General features: G+C 53.8%; 7 protein-coding genes across 7 annotated transcripts; 5 read left to right on the forward strand and 2 right to left on the reverse strand.

Annotated features, from left to right (window-relative positions):
* Window positions 1-959: 959 nt before the first annotated feature.
* Window positions 960-3,363, forward strand: BTN1 (battenin CLN3 protein; the record flags this gene model as incomplete). Its single annotated transcript, XM_049373612.1, has 5 exons — window positions 960-1,062; window positions 1,133-1,868; window positions 1,917-2,367; window positions 2,678-2,905; window positions 2,965-3,363. The coding sequence occupies 5 exons, from the start codon at window positions 960-962 to the stop codon at window positions 3,361-3,363; spliced, it is 1,917 nt and encodes a 638-aa protein (XP_049236982.1).
* A 1,536-nt stretch (window positions 3,364-4,899) lies between these two features.
* On the forward strand, window positions 4,900-5,261 carry J4E87_001973 (uncharacterized protein; the record flags this gene model as incomplete). Its single annotated transcript, XM_049373613.1, has 2 exons — window positions 4,900-4,905; window positions 5,001-5,261. 2 exons carry the CDS (start codon window positions 4,900-4,902, stop codon window positions 5,259-5,261), a joined length of 267 nt encoding a protein of 88 aa, XP_049236983.1.
* A 537-nt stretch (window positions 5,262-5,798) lies between these two features.
* ATP5 (ATP synthase F0 subcomplex subunit OSCP atp5) lies at window positions 5,799-6,683 on the reverse strand (the record flags this gene model as incomplete). The annotated part of the gene is made up of 3 exons (XM_049373614.1): window positions 5,799-6,005; window positions 6,092-6,409; window positions 6,510-6,683. The coding sequence occupies 3 exons, from the start codon at window positions 6,681-6,683 to the stop codon at window positions 5,799-5,801; spliced, it is 699 nt and encodes a 232-aa protein (XP_049236984.1).
* Window positions 6,684-7,483: 800 nt separating this feature from the next.
* Window positions 7,484-8,674, forward strand: J4E87_001975 (uncharacterized protein; the record flags this gene model as incomplete). The annotated part of the gene is made up of 1 exon (XM_049373615.1): window positions 7,484-8,674. One exon carries the CDS (start codon window positions 7,484-7,486, stop codon window positions 8,672-8,674), a length of 1,191 nt encoding a protein of 396 aa, XP_049236985.1.
* A 423-nt stretch (window positions 8,675-9,097) lies between these two features.
* Window positions 9,098-10,528, reverse strand: J4E87_001976 (uncharacterized protein; the record flags this gene model as incomplete). The annotated part of the gene is made up of 1 exon (XM_049373616.1): window positions 9,098-10,528. One exon carries the CDS (start codon window positions 10,526-10,528, stop codon window positions 9,098-9,100), a length of 1,431 nt encoding a protein of 476 aa, XP_049236986.1.
* Window positions 10,529-13,081: 2,553 nt separating this feature from the next.
* J4E87_001977 (uncharacterized protein) lies at window positions 13,082-14,878 on the forward strand (the record flags this gene model as incomplete). The annotated part of the gene is made up of 1 exon (XM_049373617.1): window positions 13,082-14,878. One exon carries the CDS (start codon window positions 13,082-13,084, stop codon window positions 14,876-14,878), a length of 1,797 nt encoding a protein of 598 aa, XP_049236987.1.
* Window positions 14,879-15,885: 1,007 nt separating this feature from the next.
* On the forward strand, window positions 15,886-16,394 carry J4E87_001978 (uncharacterized protein; the record flags this gene model as incomplete). Its single annotated transcript, XM_049373618.1, has 2 exons — window positions 15,886-15,979; window positions 16,111-16,394. 2 exons carry the CDS (start codon window positions 15,886-15,888, stop codon window positions 16,392-16,394), a joined length of 378 nt encoding a protein of 125 aa, XP_049236988.1.
* Between the last annotated feature and the right edge of the window lie 161 nt (window positions 16,395-16,555).

Raw genomic sequence — 16,555 nt, forward strand, 5'->3', positions numbered from 1 at the left:
TTGCGGCGCATTGTTACCAGCCGGTAGTCCTTGACTACTGCGTCGAACGTGTTGTGGTCCCGAAGGAAAGAATGGGTCGCGCCGGGGCATCGAGTACGGGTCGACGGCATACGGAGCGTGGAGTGGCTGTTGCGGTTGTGGTTGTGAGGCTGGCGGGTGGCCTGGGTAGGCTTGCGTCGTCTGCGGGTGGTAGTTCATAGGGCGATCTGGTGGTCGTTGGTAGGGCGGCGGGCGGTCCATAGTCGGCTTGGGCTCATCGGAGAGGTGGTGAGGATGAAAGTGTCGCAAGTACGGGATAGCAGTACACGCTCCCGCTCGCTAGCGTATTATGGAGAGTACAATGGTCGTCGTCGTGTGGAGGGGTGCGGCTCAGAGCGAGCAGCAGTATTGCAGAAGAAAAGAAGCCTCGAGCATGCGAGGAAACGAGAAGGCGCAATGGGACCAAGCGCCACGATCCCTGTAGGACTCTAGCGCAGCCCCGCATGCAGCGACGAAAGCGAGAGCCCGACTAGAGGGCAGGCACTGACGATGTGATAGGGCTGCTTCCCACAAAGCGCCTACACCACGCCCACACGGCCACAGGACGTTTGCTCGACTCAAAGCCCTCAGGCGCATGATGATGCGTATATCAGAGGGCCCCTGGCCATAGTTCGTCGTAGCCCCGCCCAGACTGCCCGCGCTGCGCACAAAAAGAAACACCCATGCTCGTCGGAACATGCGACGCCCGTTCCCATGCAGCCCGTTCCTGAATCGTTCCTTCCAGTTGACCGCCTCGCGCCAAGCCCGATCGGCAGGTGCACCCATCCATGTCCGAGTCCAGCCCAGCCATCAACACCGGCACAGCCAGCAGCTGCCCCTCGTCATCTGAGGCGCGTGACACGTGCCCGTAGCTTTCACCCCCCCCCAACCTGCGATATGTGAAGTAACACCAGCCTCTGCATCCTATGCCGCTCCTCCCCATGCCTGGCTCTCCCGCGTCTTCCTGGGCCGTCTACCGTGCGCGCCTCAAGGCTGTCTTCCATGGCGCCGACCCACGCGTGTGCGCCGCCTTCTGGTTATTCGGTATGCATGCACCTGAACCCCCAAAGAGGGGCACCAACACTGTCCGCTCCACCGTGACTAACACGCCCAGGCCTCATCAACAACGTGCTCTACGTAATCATCCTCTCCGCCGCCCTCGATCTCGTCGGCCCAAATGTCCCCAAAGGCGTCGTGCTCCTCGCCGATGTCATTCCCTCGTTCCTCGCCAAACTGTGCGCTCCGTACTTCATCCACAAGATCCCCTACAATGTGCGCATCGTCATATTCGTCGCTCTCTCCGTATGCGGCATGCTCATCATCGCCCTCACGCCTCCACTGCAGGACTCGGGCACCATCGCCATCAAGCTGTGCGGAGTGATGCTTGCCAGTCTGAGCAGTGGAGCTGGTGAACTGAGCTTCCTTGGCCTAACACATTACTACGGCCACTTTGCCCTGGCTTCCTGGGGCTCAGGCACGGGAGGCGCCGGCTTGATCGGTGCCGGCGCCTATGCCATTGCGACCAACACGCTCGGCATCAACCCCCGTACAAGTCTACTCGTCTTCTCCTTCTTGCCGCTAGTCATGGTGCTGAGCTTCTTCATTATCCTTCCACTTGGCCCGCTGCGCGCTGGCGTCCAGAAACAAGGCGACTATGAAGCCATCGATGACCATGGGGACGATGAGGAAGAGGAAGTAGGCCCGGCGCAGGAACAAGACGACCTGTTGTCTTCCTCCATGCACTCGGCTTCAGGGCGCAGTTTCCCCTCTGTCACTAACACCGGTGCTAACAGTGCGCTGAGTAGCTTTCGCGCAAACCTCAACCGCGCGCGAGGCCTGTTCTTCCCATAGTAAGCCCGATCCTTAAATCTCATCCACTCCAGACTAATGTATCACAGTATGCTGCCCCTCCTTCTTGTCTACATCGCCGAGTACACTATCAACCAGGGCGTCGCACCCACTCTGCTCTTCCCTCTCGAATCCTCTCCTTTCGACGAATACCGCTCCTTTTATAGCACCTATGGCGCCATCTACCAGGTTGGTGTCTTCATCTCGCGATCCTCCACACCCTTCATACGCATACACCACCTCTACGTCCCGTCATTCCTTCAAGTCGCCAATCTCATTGTCCTCGCGCTGCACGCCATGTTCAATTTCATCCCAAGCTATTACATCGTTTGCGTAATCATTTTTTGGGAAGGTCTATTAGGTGGGCTGGTATATGTCAGCACCTTTGCCGAGATTACGGATAACGTGCCGAAAGAGGATAGGGAATTCAGCCTGGGCGCGACTAGTGTGAGTGATTCTGGAGGGATCTGTATCGCTGGTTTCTTAGGCATGGCTGTTGAGGTGAGTCTGTGTCGTTGGCAGGTAAACCATGGCAGAAATTACTGCAAGCTGCAGTGAAATCCAACTATCTCGACTTTGCATCCTACGACTCCATCTTTCGCGCCCCACTCTTGGAAACATTTTCCATCTCGTTGGCGCGTTACGATACGTGAGCAATAATGACATATTGTCGCAAACGCAACCACGGTAACTCCAGCTATCTATAGTATGCATTCATCTCAAACTTTTCCTCTTAAAAGCCTACACATCCTCACCGCGAGTTTCTATAAATCACACAACAGTCCTAAACTACTACACCGTGACCATGCAGTTCACGACAAAACCGGCTGAGAACGAGGGAGTCTTCTCAGCCCTCTCTTGCGCTACGTCCGACACGGAGTGCGGTACGGACTCCGAGACGCTTTTCGACTCTGACGACGACTCCGACGACCGCAAGCTAGGGCAACAAGACAACGTCCTACCACAATACCACATCACCAGCATACTAGTAGGGTGGCAACCCGATAAAGACTTCATCACTTCCTATCCCGCACAAATCGTAAGTCGCCCTCCCAATCGTCAAACTACGGTTCAATATTTCTAACATCTACTCACTAGATCGGAACCACGGTCATGGATGAGGGTGTCGAGGTCAACCCAATCGTCAACAGCTCGGTTGATGTAGCGAACTTGCGCCTCGAAGTGAAGGGCAGGTCGGGCAAAGGAGCCCGGGAGAAGTCGCTGGTTAACCCTGTTAGTATTTTTGACGGGTTGGGGCCGTGGGAGAAGGAGTGGGACGATATGTGTGGGTGTGAGGGGAGTGAGGACTGTTCGCGTATTGATCACGAGGACAAGGATGAGAAGGTGGGTTCGGAAATCATCATGGAAGGTGCAGACAGCTTTGCCAGGAGCACTGTCTGCGATGAAGATGACGAAGATGGCGACTCCGTCATGGATGTCGACGAGAAGGTGGCCGTCGAGCCTTGCGTTGGCATGGAGTATGTTTGGCAGGCTTAACTCGGTCGGTCGGGCATTTGAGGGTGGTTAGGCGTCTGTCTTCACACACGCACGATCGAATTCAAATTGTTACATCCAAAGTGTTTCATCGCTTATGTCCATATTTTCGCCATCCTGACTATGGCGATCCCATGCGCAATCCCATGACGCCGTTCGCCTGATTTCCCACTCCTTAGCGACTTCGTGATACACGTCACGAGCTGATCCACTTTTCCTCCCCAAAACCATGGTCCCTCCATTCGTCTGCCTACACGTGAGCCTATGAGTGAACTACAGTTAGCAACACGACAGTAGGGAGTCATGCTAGAGACACGTATAGTAAATATGTGGCATGCGTTTCTTTCCGTCCCTCGAATAATCTTTTCGGTCTCCATCTTGCATACCAACTCAACCTCATACCCGTAGACACCTGGGCATAGTACGACGGACGAATGATGCCTTCAAATCGGTATTCCTCCGAAAGCACTGCCATCAATATGCCCGCGCAACGATTGCGCAACCCAAAAACCTGGCATATCGCCACTTTGGCACCAGGTTTCGATGACACTCGTCTGCGCTTCCCCGTTCTCGTTGTAAGTATACTCCTTTGTACCGTGAGAAATTGCAACATGGAAGAGGGCTTATCTGACAAGCAAAACCAGGCCACCAACGACACCAGCAGCAAGACTCTTATCTCCTCAGAAAGCGAGCTAGACATCCTGCTCAAATTACATTACGGGGGTGCTGCATCCAACACACCCACCACAACCTCTTCATCACCACCACGAAACGACAGTGTAGTAGACCTATCCACTCCAACCGACAAATCCCCATCAAGTCCATTCACAGACGACTACCTCACACCCTTATCCTCCCATTTCGTCGACGGAGAACTAGTATGCACAGGCGGTCTCGCTGTCGACCATGCACACTCTTCAGACTCTTCGGATTCCGAAGACTACGCGAAATGGCTAGAAAGGGAAGAGACTGAAGTAGTGTATGGAGGCGATGGGCGGTCTTTCACAGTGAAACTGGGTGCGAGGAGGTGGAGGAGGAACAGTCGGGTGAAGAAGGCTGTGTCCAGGCTGAGGAGGAGGTTGCTGTTTTTTGGTACAGTTTGATATCTTTTTCTTGCTATTCGTTGTTTTTGAGCAGTGCGATATTATACCCAAACAAATTAGTCTTTTTCGTCGAAAATGGAATGGTGTACCTATTGAGGTCCTTGGTTAGAAGTGCTTTGCTGCTGTCTTCCCAAGTGGCTACACGGCGCTGTGCTGGTGAACCATAGTTCAGATATCCTTAACCACGTATGGCCAGAATCGAGACAAATATTCACCGCGAACATCGTATATGAGCCATGACGAATCCTGCATACTTTCTCTTCATTCCCAGAACAATAAGATTTACCGCACGCATTCACGATTAACCAAGCACACTACAATGTCGCCAAATACGACTGCAACGTCAGCGTCCACACTTGAGGGGTTTCCTTACCAACGAACCCTCTACATCCGCGAGATCGAACAGACACCTATTTCCCTTATGAAATTCCCTCTGATGATTGTAAGTACACCATGACCTTGCGTATCTCATCCAACCTCTTCAAAAACAGTATTTGAGGTTGCAACAACTTTTGAAGCATACTAACTTCCCCGCAGATCGAACCCGAGTACGAAGGTCCCGGAAAGGAAACCACCGAAGAGGTACATACCCTAGAACGCCTCAAAGAGCTATTAGAAAAGTATTATGCCTTCCTAGTCAAAACTTTGGAGGCCAAAGCTTTGTATGAGAAGCGTGGATGGGACAAATGGCTGGTTCCGAAGCCATACGATGCTGCTGCGTGGGCTGCGGCCAATGGAGATGAGCCGTGTGTGCTACCGAGCATACGCGTGCGTTTTCCAGGATTCTTCGACGACTAGAAGAAAGTTGGTTACTTCAACCCGGAAAACAAGGCATGAATAGGATGATACGTCTGTAAATGACTTGGGGATTCGCGTGGTAGGTGGGGGCCATCTCATACAAGGGAAAGACTGGATGGGTCTGCAGACTACATTAAGATGAGTACACGCAAAGTGGGTGTGTTAACATCGACGTAGACCCCAGGCTGTTCACCCTTTCTCTAGGTTGACATGGGGGCTGTGCCAATGCGATAGCGTATTGTAGCGCGGTAGGTAGCTGGCATTCGTCGGTTCTAGGAATGTTGAGACGGTATCCGGTGAGCTGGTAGAGCACGCTCATCCCTACACATGTTAGAGGGCCACGAGCGCGATAATTGACTGTCTTCTGTAAAACATCAGCTGCCCCAATGTATTTCTTCATAAATCCAAGCTCAAGTCATCAGTCGGTCATGGCGCGTCGCCAGGTGGTAGACGGTAGTAAATTGCTCTTTTCCAAGACTCATCTAGAATACACATGCCTACCCCTCACATCCATCGCCATGCGCTCTCGCTCTATATTTACAAAGTATCCTTGAGGAGCTTGTTCATCTTGGCCATCTTTGCGGCGACGGACTTGTCGATGGTGCGGTCGGCGATCTCGACGATGAGTCCACCGCGGATCTCAGGGTTGACCTTGGGGACGACCTTGAGGGTCTGGCCGTTGGCGACGTATTGCGAGTTCTTGATGGCGTTCTCGAGGCGGCTGATGGTCTTGTTGTCGAGGGGCTACATTTTGTCAGTTCTTAGGTCCCTGCAACTTCCTCCTCTATTCTTGGGGTCTGTCCTTCCATCTCATCTCGGAATCAACGTACCGCAGCGCTGGTGACGGTCAGCTCGACCTCACCACGGTGCGCACCCATGAGCACACCAAACTTCTCTACGACACCCTGTAGTACGCCCAATCGGTTGTTCTCAGCGAGTGTGGCGAGGAAGTTCTTGACAATGCCGTCCTTGTCGGCGCCGCCAATGTGCTTCTGGAGCTCCTGGACAATCTGCTGCTTGTCCGAGACGGAGAGCGAGGGGGCGTGGAGGATCTGGGTAAGCTTGGCGTCCTTCTGGAAAACGCCCTGGAGAGCCTGGAGAGACTTTGCGGTGGGGTCGAGGGCGTTGGTCTTGGAGGCCGCGGTGTACTGCCACAATTGTTAGCCAAGCTCTTGTTCCCCAGCCATTGGCCCGTTTTCCATCCTCGTATCATCGCCAGAGTGCCAATTGGAGTCGTGGAAAGCGTACCAGAGCGCTCGCGTAGGTTCCGTCGACGCCAAAGAGGGCAACCGGGGGCTTGTTGGCAGAGCCAGTCGGGGCGGCGGCGGCAGCGTAGCTTCGGGTGGCAGCGTAGCGGGCGGCCATTGGGGCGCGGGGCGCACCCGCCCGGAAAGCGGTGCTGAAGGCACGAGCGGCAGACATGGTGGGTAGAGGGGAGATGGATTGCGGGATGGGGCTGCGTTCGGGGCGCGGGTGCAGTTGAGGATGCTGCGATGAGGTTTCTGAGCCCGGCTCGGCACTGGCTGCGACTAGCACCGATTGGGTCGCGGGACCTGGAATGTCACCCAACCACGGCGCAACCCCATCAACATCTTCATCTTCATCGGCTCTTTGGTACCTACTTTTCCTTTCTCCTCTCTATCTGAATAGCTGATTGCTGCTTCTGCTGCCGAGTTACGCCGCACAATTCTGAGAGCTGGTGTGTGGAGGTCATCATCCCACCTTCAACAACATCTTGGAGCTTGATAGAGCCGCAAGTACCTAGATCCGTACTGTAATTATGTGACGGCGACTATATGGCGGCCCGTTGAGATGCGGGGTTTCCAAGTCAATTGGATGCGCCGCGGGCGAGGCTCTCTTTCAAGTCATCCCTACCCCTCCACACTGCTCGCTATCTTGATAGTGTAGTCCAGCGATCAGCTCAACTCATTGCCACAAAATCTGTAATCTCACGAAACCGATCACACAATCCCTCATGTGTTCCTGTTCCGACATGATCGTCGTCTCTCACGAAGATAGCGGCGGCCGTCCATCACCGTTCACCTTCACCTCATCATAGCTTTCATATTGTGGAGACGCCCCGCCTGGAGTCCGCTATGGCTCTCTCTCACCTTCACATATCCTCCCTTCGCCCATCTATTAACGTCTTGCCTACCTCACTCTTCTATCAACCACCATATATCCTTCTCATACCCAGGTACTCATCGCGATCCGCATTCAATATGGAGCCGTCAGTCGAGCGACCACAGACGCCTCCGCTATCGTACCTCATGACACCACCTTCGACCGGCGGTATGGCCAAACGCGTTCGTTTCAGCAACGTCGAGTACCTTGATGCCAACTCCAACAAGACAGGACGCGAAATCAACTTCAACGAGGGAGAGTCACCCGACGTCTTCTTCCACGAGCCAGAGGAGACCTTCGACTCCGAGATCCGCGAGAAGAGCGACGACGAGGGCAGTACCTCAACCGCAAGCAACTTGGACCTCCCTTCTCCAGTTCCAGCAGACTCGTACACTGCCAAACCTACAGCTCTGGAAAAACATGACCCATTCGCCTCCCTTGCTCTCGCCATCGATAGCCCCATCGCCAACAAGGAACCATTTCCATTCATGAACCTCCCCATTTCCGTCCGCGACATCATCTACTCGCACCTCCTAGTGGTTCCCGGCCTGATCTGCGTCCGCCAAAAGCACACCGTATTCCACGACGAGAAGAAAGCGTTCCTCCACGCCGAGCGCCGCGAGTTCCTCCCAGGTATCGCATACGCACTCGTCCACCTCCATGTCGACGGCCACAAAACCCGCTTCTCGCTCGTTGGCCGCACCAACATCAACATCCTCCGTGCGAACAAAGAAATCTTCGCCGAGGCCAAGGCTGTGCTTTACGGAAAGAACATGTTCGAGGTCGTTAGACCAACCAACGAACTATGCCCTCCACCGGACTACAGCGTGAGACTGTTTCCCACTGGATGTCAGCGTCTTGTCACCAAGCTCAACATCAAGATCCGTTCTTTCTACGATCTGCACTGGTTGCTGAGCGGCGGGTACAACGTCATGAAGAACTACTACCGCGGTCTCGTTTCCCTCACCCTTGTTCTGGAAATGGACTCGACTAGCAAGGGCTTCGGGAAGACGTGGACTAGGAATGGTGCTGAAGAGGAGTGGGCCAACTATGTCCAGCGCCTGCGAGGTGAGATGGCGAAAGAGCTGTTCAAGAAGATGAAGGTCAAGGGTCCGGATACGAAGGTCGTTCCGGTCTGGATGAACTTGCGCGTTCTGTTCTCGGGCGAGGCATACGACGGCAGTGTGGCTGCTGTTGGCGATCCTGGTGATGGGCAGCGAGCGAAGCAGGATGAGACTAGGCAAGGCTTGGTCGAGGCATGGGAGTTATTCAAGAAGGGTGGGAAGTAGGTTTGAGGCAGTCACGGCTGAGTTGACCAGACTTGCGTCTTTACCATCGTCTAGTATCACAAACGGATCTTGTGTACTAGTACGCCATCTTGGAGATCCTTCTTGGACTTGCGGAGGTCTCGGACGAGTTTGAAGGATATCCTAATCATCACGGCGTGGATTAGCGTACCATCGCGCCTGTGCCGCCACATACATCTTCTAGTTGATTTCCCAAGTATATAGATTAATAGCATTACGCATTATACCAATATCTACCAAGAAAAAGTCCCAGCTCCACCCAAATGCCGACTATAGTCCTCCAGTATATGCCCGAGTCGTTATGTATCCCTATTTCCCATCCAAAATACCAAGCGCCGCGCTATATGATAATGCATCAAATCGTTACCACCCAATTTTCCCCAAGTCCTGCAGCGGTCGAGCTCCTCACAGTAGCAGCGTAAGCCATCCCGCCGCGCCAATAACCAGACTCTCAATCCACTTGTCCAAACCGCCGGCGTGTGTAGATGGTCCGACTCCCTTACTTGTCTCGCCTATGCCGCTCGCTATCAAATCTCCAGCGTCGCGACTTCTCGTTGTAGAAGCGGAGTCTGAATGTGTTGTACTCGCGCTGTTGCTCTTTGGAAGTTTCGGAATGGTGCTGGTTTGCCCGTTGATGATTAGGGCTGTACCTTGTTCGTCTAGAGAGTAGGTAGTTCCGTCGATTTCTATAGAAGATCCGAGTGCGAGGGTTGTCCCGTCGTTCAGAACATACTCAGTTGTTCCGTCTCGGACAGTTCGTGCATAGGTCACGCCATTGATGGTCAAGGCTGGTGCAGCGGTGATCTCGGCACCGGCAGCCAAAGTGGATGTAACGCCGTTGACGACGATGACAGAACCAGACGCACTCGTGGGCATGGAGTATGTGGTCCCGGAGATCGTGAGGACGCCACCAGGTGTGAGAGTTTGGTCAGGAGCAAGAACATAGGCTGTCGTGCCGCTGATGACTTGCGCAGTGACGGATCTCCCACTGTCGAGAGTAATGGCTGATTGTCCAGCATTCAACATCGAAGTCTGGCCGTTGACGACAAGGGTTGACCCATGACCCTCTGCCGGCATGCTGTAGGTCGTGCCATCGACGACAAGTGTGCTTCCTGCACTAAGCGTCTGACCAGGCGCGACAACAAAGACTGTTGAGCCTCCCACTACGGTTGCTGAGACGGCTTGACTGCCGACCGTCAAAGCGGGGGCTCCGGTAAGCGCCGGAAGGTTTGCGATAGTCTGTGTGGCACCATTGACGATAGCCACGCCCTCCGGTGCCATGCTGACGGTGTTCCCGTTAATAGTGATCGGAGGGCCGCCCGGCTTCAACGTCTCGGATCCCAGAATATAATTTCCATTCGAATCTGGCGTGACGATCCCCCCACCAACAATGAGCACAGGTAATCCTTGCGTCGGAGCCGGATTGAGAGCTTGAGTCGGAGCTGGATTGAGAGCAACCGTGCTGCCATCTACAACGATCTGTGTTCCTCCGCCATTTGTAGGTACGACCACGGGCACGCCATTGATGGTCTTCGTTTGCCCTCGTGTAATTGTCACGGTTCCAATGATGATCGCTGGAGGAATCTGATCGTGATTATCGTCGTTCGGGCTATCGGGCCTTGCCTGAGTCGGTTTGGGAGTGTTGATGGGGAGGATCACTCCTCCAATCGTTACATCCTTAGTCGCGGTCGCGACCGGAATGCTCGGTGAAGTCTTCCCACCACCCTGGGTCGGCTTGGCAGTATTATCGGCTGGTGTATCGGGATGGCTGGGTGATGGAGAGTTGTCATCATGCCTATCGTCGTCGCCGTGGTTTGTGGGAGTAGGATCTGCCATTTTGGCTGACACCGTAGGGTCCACAGCATCCTTTATCGATGTATCTTCACATCTTAAACATCCCCGGACCGTGACGTGAACTGAGGTGGACTCAAAACTGGTCGCAAGATACGTGCCTGTCAAGGGCGACAGGAAGATAGGAAGCGATGATAGAGGTGGTGCGGCCGGTGCGGCGATTCCCGAGGGCAATGGACGTAAATTCGATTGAGGCGGTCTACTGTAACTACACGTAGCGATGTCCGCGCCGTGAAATTGTCTCTGGATATCTGTGTCATTTTTTAGATACTGAATTAGTTTGGATGGTAAAGGCACGGGCTCATCCCTTCCTGGACTTGGAGGAAGTTTTCCAGTGTGGGTTGCGATGAAGTAACTCCAGTCTGCGGATGCCGTTCTTGCAGGGGCCCAACTCGTTAAAGGTGCGACGTTTGACGAGCATTCTGCTGCTGTCATATTATACTGTGGCAAGAATACCTCGTGATATTCATCTACTCCACCAGACAGCCGGTTGTAGATGACGTAAGTTGGGCCTGCATCAAGGTGGAAGAATACACCTGGCGTTGGCTGTATGGTGAATGTCGGTGTCGAACGTGTAATTATTTGACCCTGATCGAGGGTAAGAGTTTTCGTCTGGTTGACAGTGCGCTCCTCGGTGACGACAGTATCGACAGTATTGTTGTGCAAGTAAGTAGAATACTCCGTAACAATTGTCTCGGTTACCACTATACTGGTCCATGGGTTGTAGAACTCCCCAGGATTGTAAGACGTGGTAATGGGACCATATGCTGCAATGATACATCCGGTACACACACCAGTAGGTATCGGAGAGTTGCTATCGACTGACGTGATGTTCGGGAATGGCGGCGATTGTCCATAGGCAATAGATGTGACGACTGCCGGTGTCATTGGTGAAACCAAGGTACTGCTGCTATTCGTAGAACCCGGAGCCGGAGGAGAGGTAAGTATCTCTGGAGGAACGAGGGAAAATGGTGTGGGTGTGTCCCAGGGGTGCACCTCATGAACCCAATCTAGACTGGTGACGGGAGAAAGAGATGAAGCTTGCGGCGCAGTCGAATCATGTGATTGAGTGTTGGTCGAAAGTGTCGTGACTGCAAACTCCTCGCCTAGAAACGTTTAGTACGATGCCTTCAATTCGAATCTCGCTACATACCATCTGGGGTATGTTAGCTAGATGATCTCGATGGGGAAAATGACGTACCTCTCCTGTTGTACCCATTGGCGTCTGAGCCAGCCGCAACCAGTGCAGGCCCGACAAGACTGATAAATCTCCGCATCTTGCTGTGAGCCTTCTACACCAAGCGAGTGATAGTGTGAAGGTCAAGCAAGACGTTGCGGACGTAAGAGAGTACCGCAAGAGCGAAAACAGCCAGTTTCTGCCCTAAACAGTGCGAATTCGAACCATTCGATGAAGGCTATTCGGACGCATGATCAGGTTGCGATCCATGCACGGCCCTAGCGATAGCCATGCTTAGCGGAAACACGAGGCACATACCGTTGACGCGTATGACCGCCAGGGCATCGTTGGACGGTGGACCCTCGTCTGCCGTGCTGATCAGTTGGATTTGCATGCTCTCGTAGGTCCGCCTAGAACCAAGCTTAATGCTGACATGACTTGCAATTAATTGTCTTCAACAGCGACCGTGGCAGGTCTACAACTTAGCTATCAGTAGCGCCATATGCAACGCTTGTCTCGATTTCCTGGTGTCAATCGGCATACCCTATATCATCTAGGAGATCTGCCCCGCAAGAACGATCCAGCCTTGAACCGATCTCCTGGAGGTTGGAGCGACGAACTACTGGGTTTGCCCTTTAGGGCCAAGTGAAGAGATTGCTGGGCTACGTCTCAGGTTCTCGGCAAGAACAACACGACCATGTCAGGCGAGATAGTGCGAGATACGTGACATGTCAGCGTGCCTTAGCCGATGATACATGCGACAACACCGGCTGAGAGGTCACCGTTGAATTTTGGCATGCATTTGTCGAGCGCCATTCAAAGGGAACTTGGAACCGCATGACGAAGGTGCTCAAGGCGTGGCCGCTTGGGCCGAGATGGTGTCGAAAGGAGGCTGAGAGGATCAGCGGGAAGTCGTTCCAGGGCTCCGTCATTGGGCAGGATGATGACTAACGTCGCGCTACCCCTTAGTATGTCAACGGATACGCCTCTCCCATGATACCCTCGTATCCAGCTCGATTGACCTTGGAGGCTAGCCGGACTTCCCTGCTGCTGTCACCGAATCAGGCTGCACTGCCATGCCAATCTAATAATTAGGGTGGGCGATCGTCACGCGGCGCCCGCAGTTGTTGGAGTGGGTTCTTGGAGCAAAACGCCCATGAACCGCTCTGGCCTTGAAAGCTTCCGATGGCCCTGGAACCGCATTCCCGGTAGCTGAGCTGACTCAAACCGGCATACCAAGTCCTCCGAAAGACAACTCCGCTATGTGTTGCACGCTTCACACCCTCTAAGTCGTCGACCGATCGCTGCCAGGTCCATGTAGGGACGTCTCACAACCCTCACTACCATTCGCTCGCTACACCATGCGCCTCACACCGCGCGCTACCGAGGCCCCGGAGCCGTATGTTGTGCCACCTTCGAATAAGTTCGACGGTGCCGATGGGAGCTGGAGCACCTTCAAGATAAGCGTTGGAACGCCAGGACAAGACTTTCGTGTACTGCCCAGCACAAAGGGAGGTGTCACGTACGTCATTGCGCCAGAAGGTTGTTTGGAGGGAGTCGACCCTACAGATTGCCCACAACTACGAGGAATAGAGGTCTTCCAGAGCACGCAAAGCACCGGCTTCCAGGTCGACGCGTCGACAACATGGTCGGCGATTGGGCAATACGACGTTGATTTGGAGGATGCGCTCAATTACACAGGGAGAGGATTGTTTGGCCTGGATACTGTCACTCTAGGAGCAGCCGCGGACAGTAGCTCTTCTGTGTCGCTAACGCGCCAGGTCGTCGCTGCCGTTGCTGACCCGGACTATTATCTGGGAGTTCTGGGCCTAGGTCAAGCAAAGTCCAGCTTTAACAGTGGCAGCCAGCCGGTCGACTCGTTCCTCTACCTGCTACGCGAAAGCAAGAAGATTCCCAGTTTTGCATATGCGTATACGGCAGGCGCGAAGTACAGGCTGAAGTCTGTTTTCGGTAGTCTGATATTGGGCGGCTACGATGCGACGCGGTTCGAGACTGGCGCGAACGATTTCTCGTTCACCTTTTCACAAGACCCCTCCCGGCTCCTAACTGTTGGGGTGGACTCGATCATGGCTACAAACACGCTGCAGGGCACCTATTCCCTGACTTCTGGAGCACACTTCTCTGTCATTGATTCTACCGTCCCGCATCTGTGGCTACCCGCGGACGTGTGTGCTGAGTTCGAGACAGCCTTTGGCCTGACTTATGATTCTCAAACAGATTTGTACCTTGTCAACGACACGATCCACGAAGAACTCCTATCCAAGAATCCGACCCTCACGTTCAAGCTCGTCGACTCGCTCGAAGACACGACTACGAACTACACCAATATAGAGCTGCCGTATGCGGCATTCGACCTCCAAGCCTCGTACCCGTACTACACAAACGCAACGAACTACTTCCCGATTCGCCGCGCCGCGAACGATACACAATATGCACTGGGCAGGACACTTTTACAGGAGGCATACCTCATAGTAGACTATGAGCGCGCAAACTTTACGGTTGCGCAAGCAGTCTTTCCTGACCCTCTGCCCGCGTCAGACGTCATGACCATCAAATCTCCGAGCGATACTACTGCCACGCCAGCTTCGTCTTCATCCTCAGGTCTTGGCGTAGGTGCCATCGTCGGCATAGTAATCGGTGCAATCGCTGCTCTCGCCCTGATCGCAATTGGTATATTTTTCTTCCGGAAGCGTCGCGGCAAGCAGCAAAAAGAGCAACGATACGAACTCGCAAGCAAGCACATATCGGAAGTTGGTTCAGGCACCGACATTCTCGCTGGCAGCCAGCCACACAAAGCTGTGGGCCCGCAGGAACTCCACGGGACACCGTTGACTGAGCTCGCCTCCCCTGTCAACGACCAGTTCGTCGGCCATGCATATCCGCAGGATCAGAAGACAGTCATCAGCATGGCAGATGAACCACAAGAGCTGCACGGCGAGTCGATGATGCCAGTCACACCTAGATGGCGAGAGGTACAGCTGCCGCAATACCCTGGCCCACGCGAAGCGGATGCCGAGAGTAGCACAGGGCGCAGTGTGAGCGGCATAGCTAGCGACGACGGATACGCGACAGGCGAGTTTGGAGTACGCTCTGGCGTATCACCAATGACACCCCAATTCCCACAACATAAATATTAATGGTCAGCATTGAATACTGGGCGGCAGTCGTACCAAGGCGTTTGGATTTGGCGTACATCTAGAGATACCACTCGTGGACTGGGAATGGGCGGGACTTTGGTTACGAGCACACGAAACCGAATATAATAATAATCTTTCTCAAAGGCATACGATTCAGCCACCGATAACATTGCACGCGCCAACTACGACATCTGAATTTCTTCAACAAACGATGCCGTTGCCGTTTGATACTCGGAGAAGCTTGCAAGGGGTCTGAGAGTGCACAAGCAGATTGATGCTGGTTTCTACAGACTGAAATCACTTGCCAAGAATTACCGGGTGATCGGCTCGTAGGGCTGAAGGACATGCATTGTCATGACAAGGGTAGTAACACAAAGTTGGAACTGTGGGCTACTGACGAGCTCCATCCGGGAAGTGGAGACGTCGACCATGATGAATTTGATGTATGTGGTCCCAGCTGCGTACCTGCTTCGTTTTTCATGCAAGGACTTCTGTGGAAGTGTGTACCACTGGAGTATCGCAATCATGATCTTGTAGATGGCTCCTGGCCATTCTAAGAGCTAATTCTCGAAAGTAGAATACGAGACGCAGGGACAACAATGCTAGAGCCATAATTACCACCTGCAGCTTCCCAGGGTGCCCGCAACGCGTTCCGCTCGTGAGGCTGATGTCAGACACCACGCAGGCAGATGCAGCCCAAGCACAAGGAGAAGAACGACCAAATCCCAAGCCACTACAAGGCGTTCGCTGCATAACCTGGAAATGAAGTGCATGGATCGCGCTTGACGTGATCCACCTCCAACAGGGCAGCTGGCAGCTGGACTATGTTGAAGCTATGACGTAGGTGACACGCATGGCTGAAGCTACCATCACCCCTCATCCCCGCGCGCCTCCTCCGACCTAGACAACACACCAAACACCTAACTCCTGCCTCTGCTATTCCTCCACGTCAACAGTACACACGTACCCCGATACCCCAACCCACAACCTAAAACAAGCAATTGAAAATGGACAAGATCAAGGAGAAGCTCCACCTTGGCAGCAGCAAGAACAAGACGGCTGAGGACGATGTCCGCGCTGGCAATGTCGGCACCATCGAGGGTAAGTCAAACTTCGAGTTCTCGATAATCTAATCCACACCTATCCCTCGCGAATCACCAATCCAACATCGCGCCTTCCTCGACTTCTCAACCTCAGCCTTACCCCAACCCACAACTAACCCACCCCACCAGAGAACCGCGACTCAATCGACTCTGAACTCGCCTCGATGCCCCCCTCAGAGCGCGTCGCCTATCTAAAAGAATTCGAAGACTCAGACAAGCACGACACGCCCAAGAAGGGCGGGCTCCTCGAGAAGCTCATCGCCCGAGGCAACAAGAAGACCGAAGACCAAATCGCCTCCGAGACCAAGGAGCGCGAGGCCCGCGAAGCAGCCCACCGCGAAGCAACACATGCGTCCCTGGGCCCCGGTGCTGGAGCCAGCGCGCACTCAGCTGCCGGACCCGGTGGATTGTAAGCGACACGAAGGAAACAAAGGGAGCATGATTGGTGGATTGTGAGCGACCAGCATAAAGGTCCCGGGCGAGTATGATCGGCTTCGTGGACACACTTTCTGCCTGATTCGATTCGATTGTGAAGAAGGCTTTCTTGGCGATGGACTGCGATTACATCTACATA

The sequence above is a fragment of the Alternaria ethzedia genome (assembly GCF_023757985.1).
Source record: "Alternaria ethzedia strain BMP 0044 chromosome Unknown scaffold_3, whole genome shotgun sequence".
Classification (NCBI taxonomy): domain Eukaryota; kingdom Fungi; phylum Ascomycota; class Dothideomycetes; order Pleosporales; family Pleosporaceae; genus Alternaria; species Alternaria ethzedia.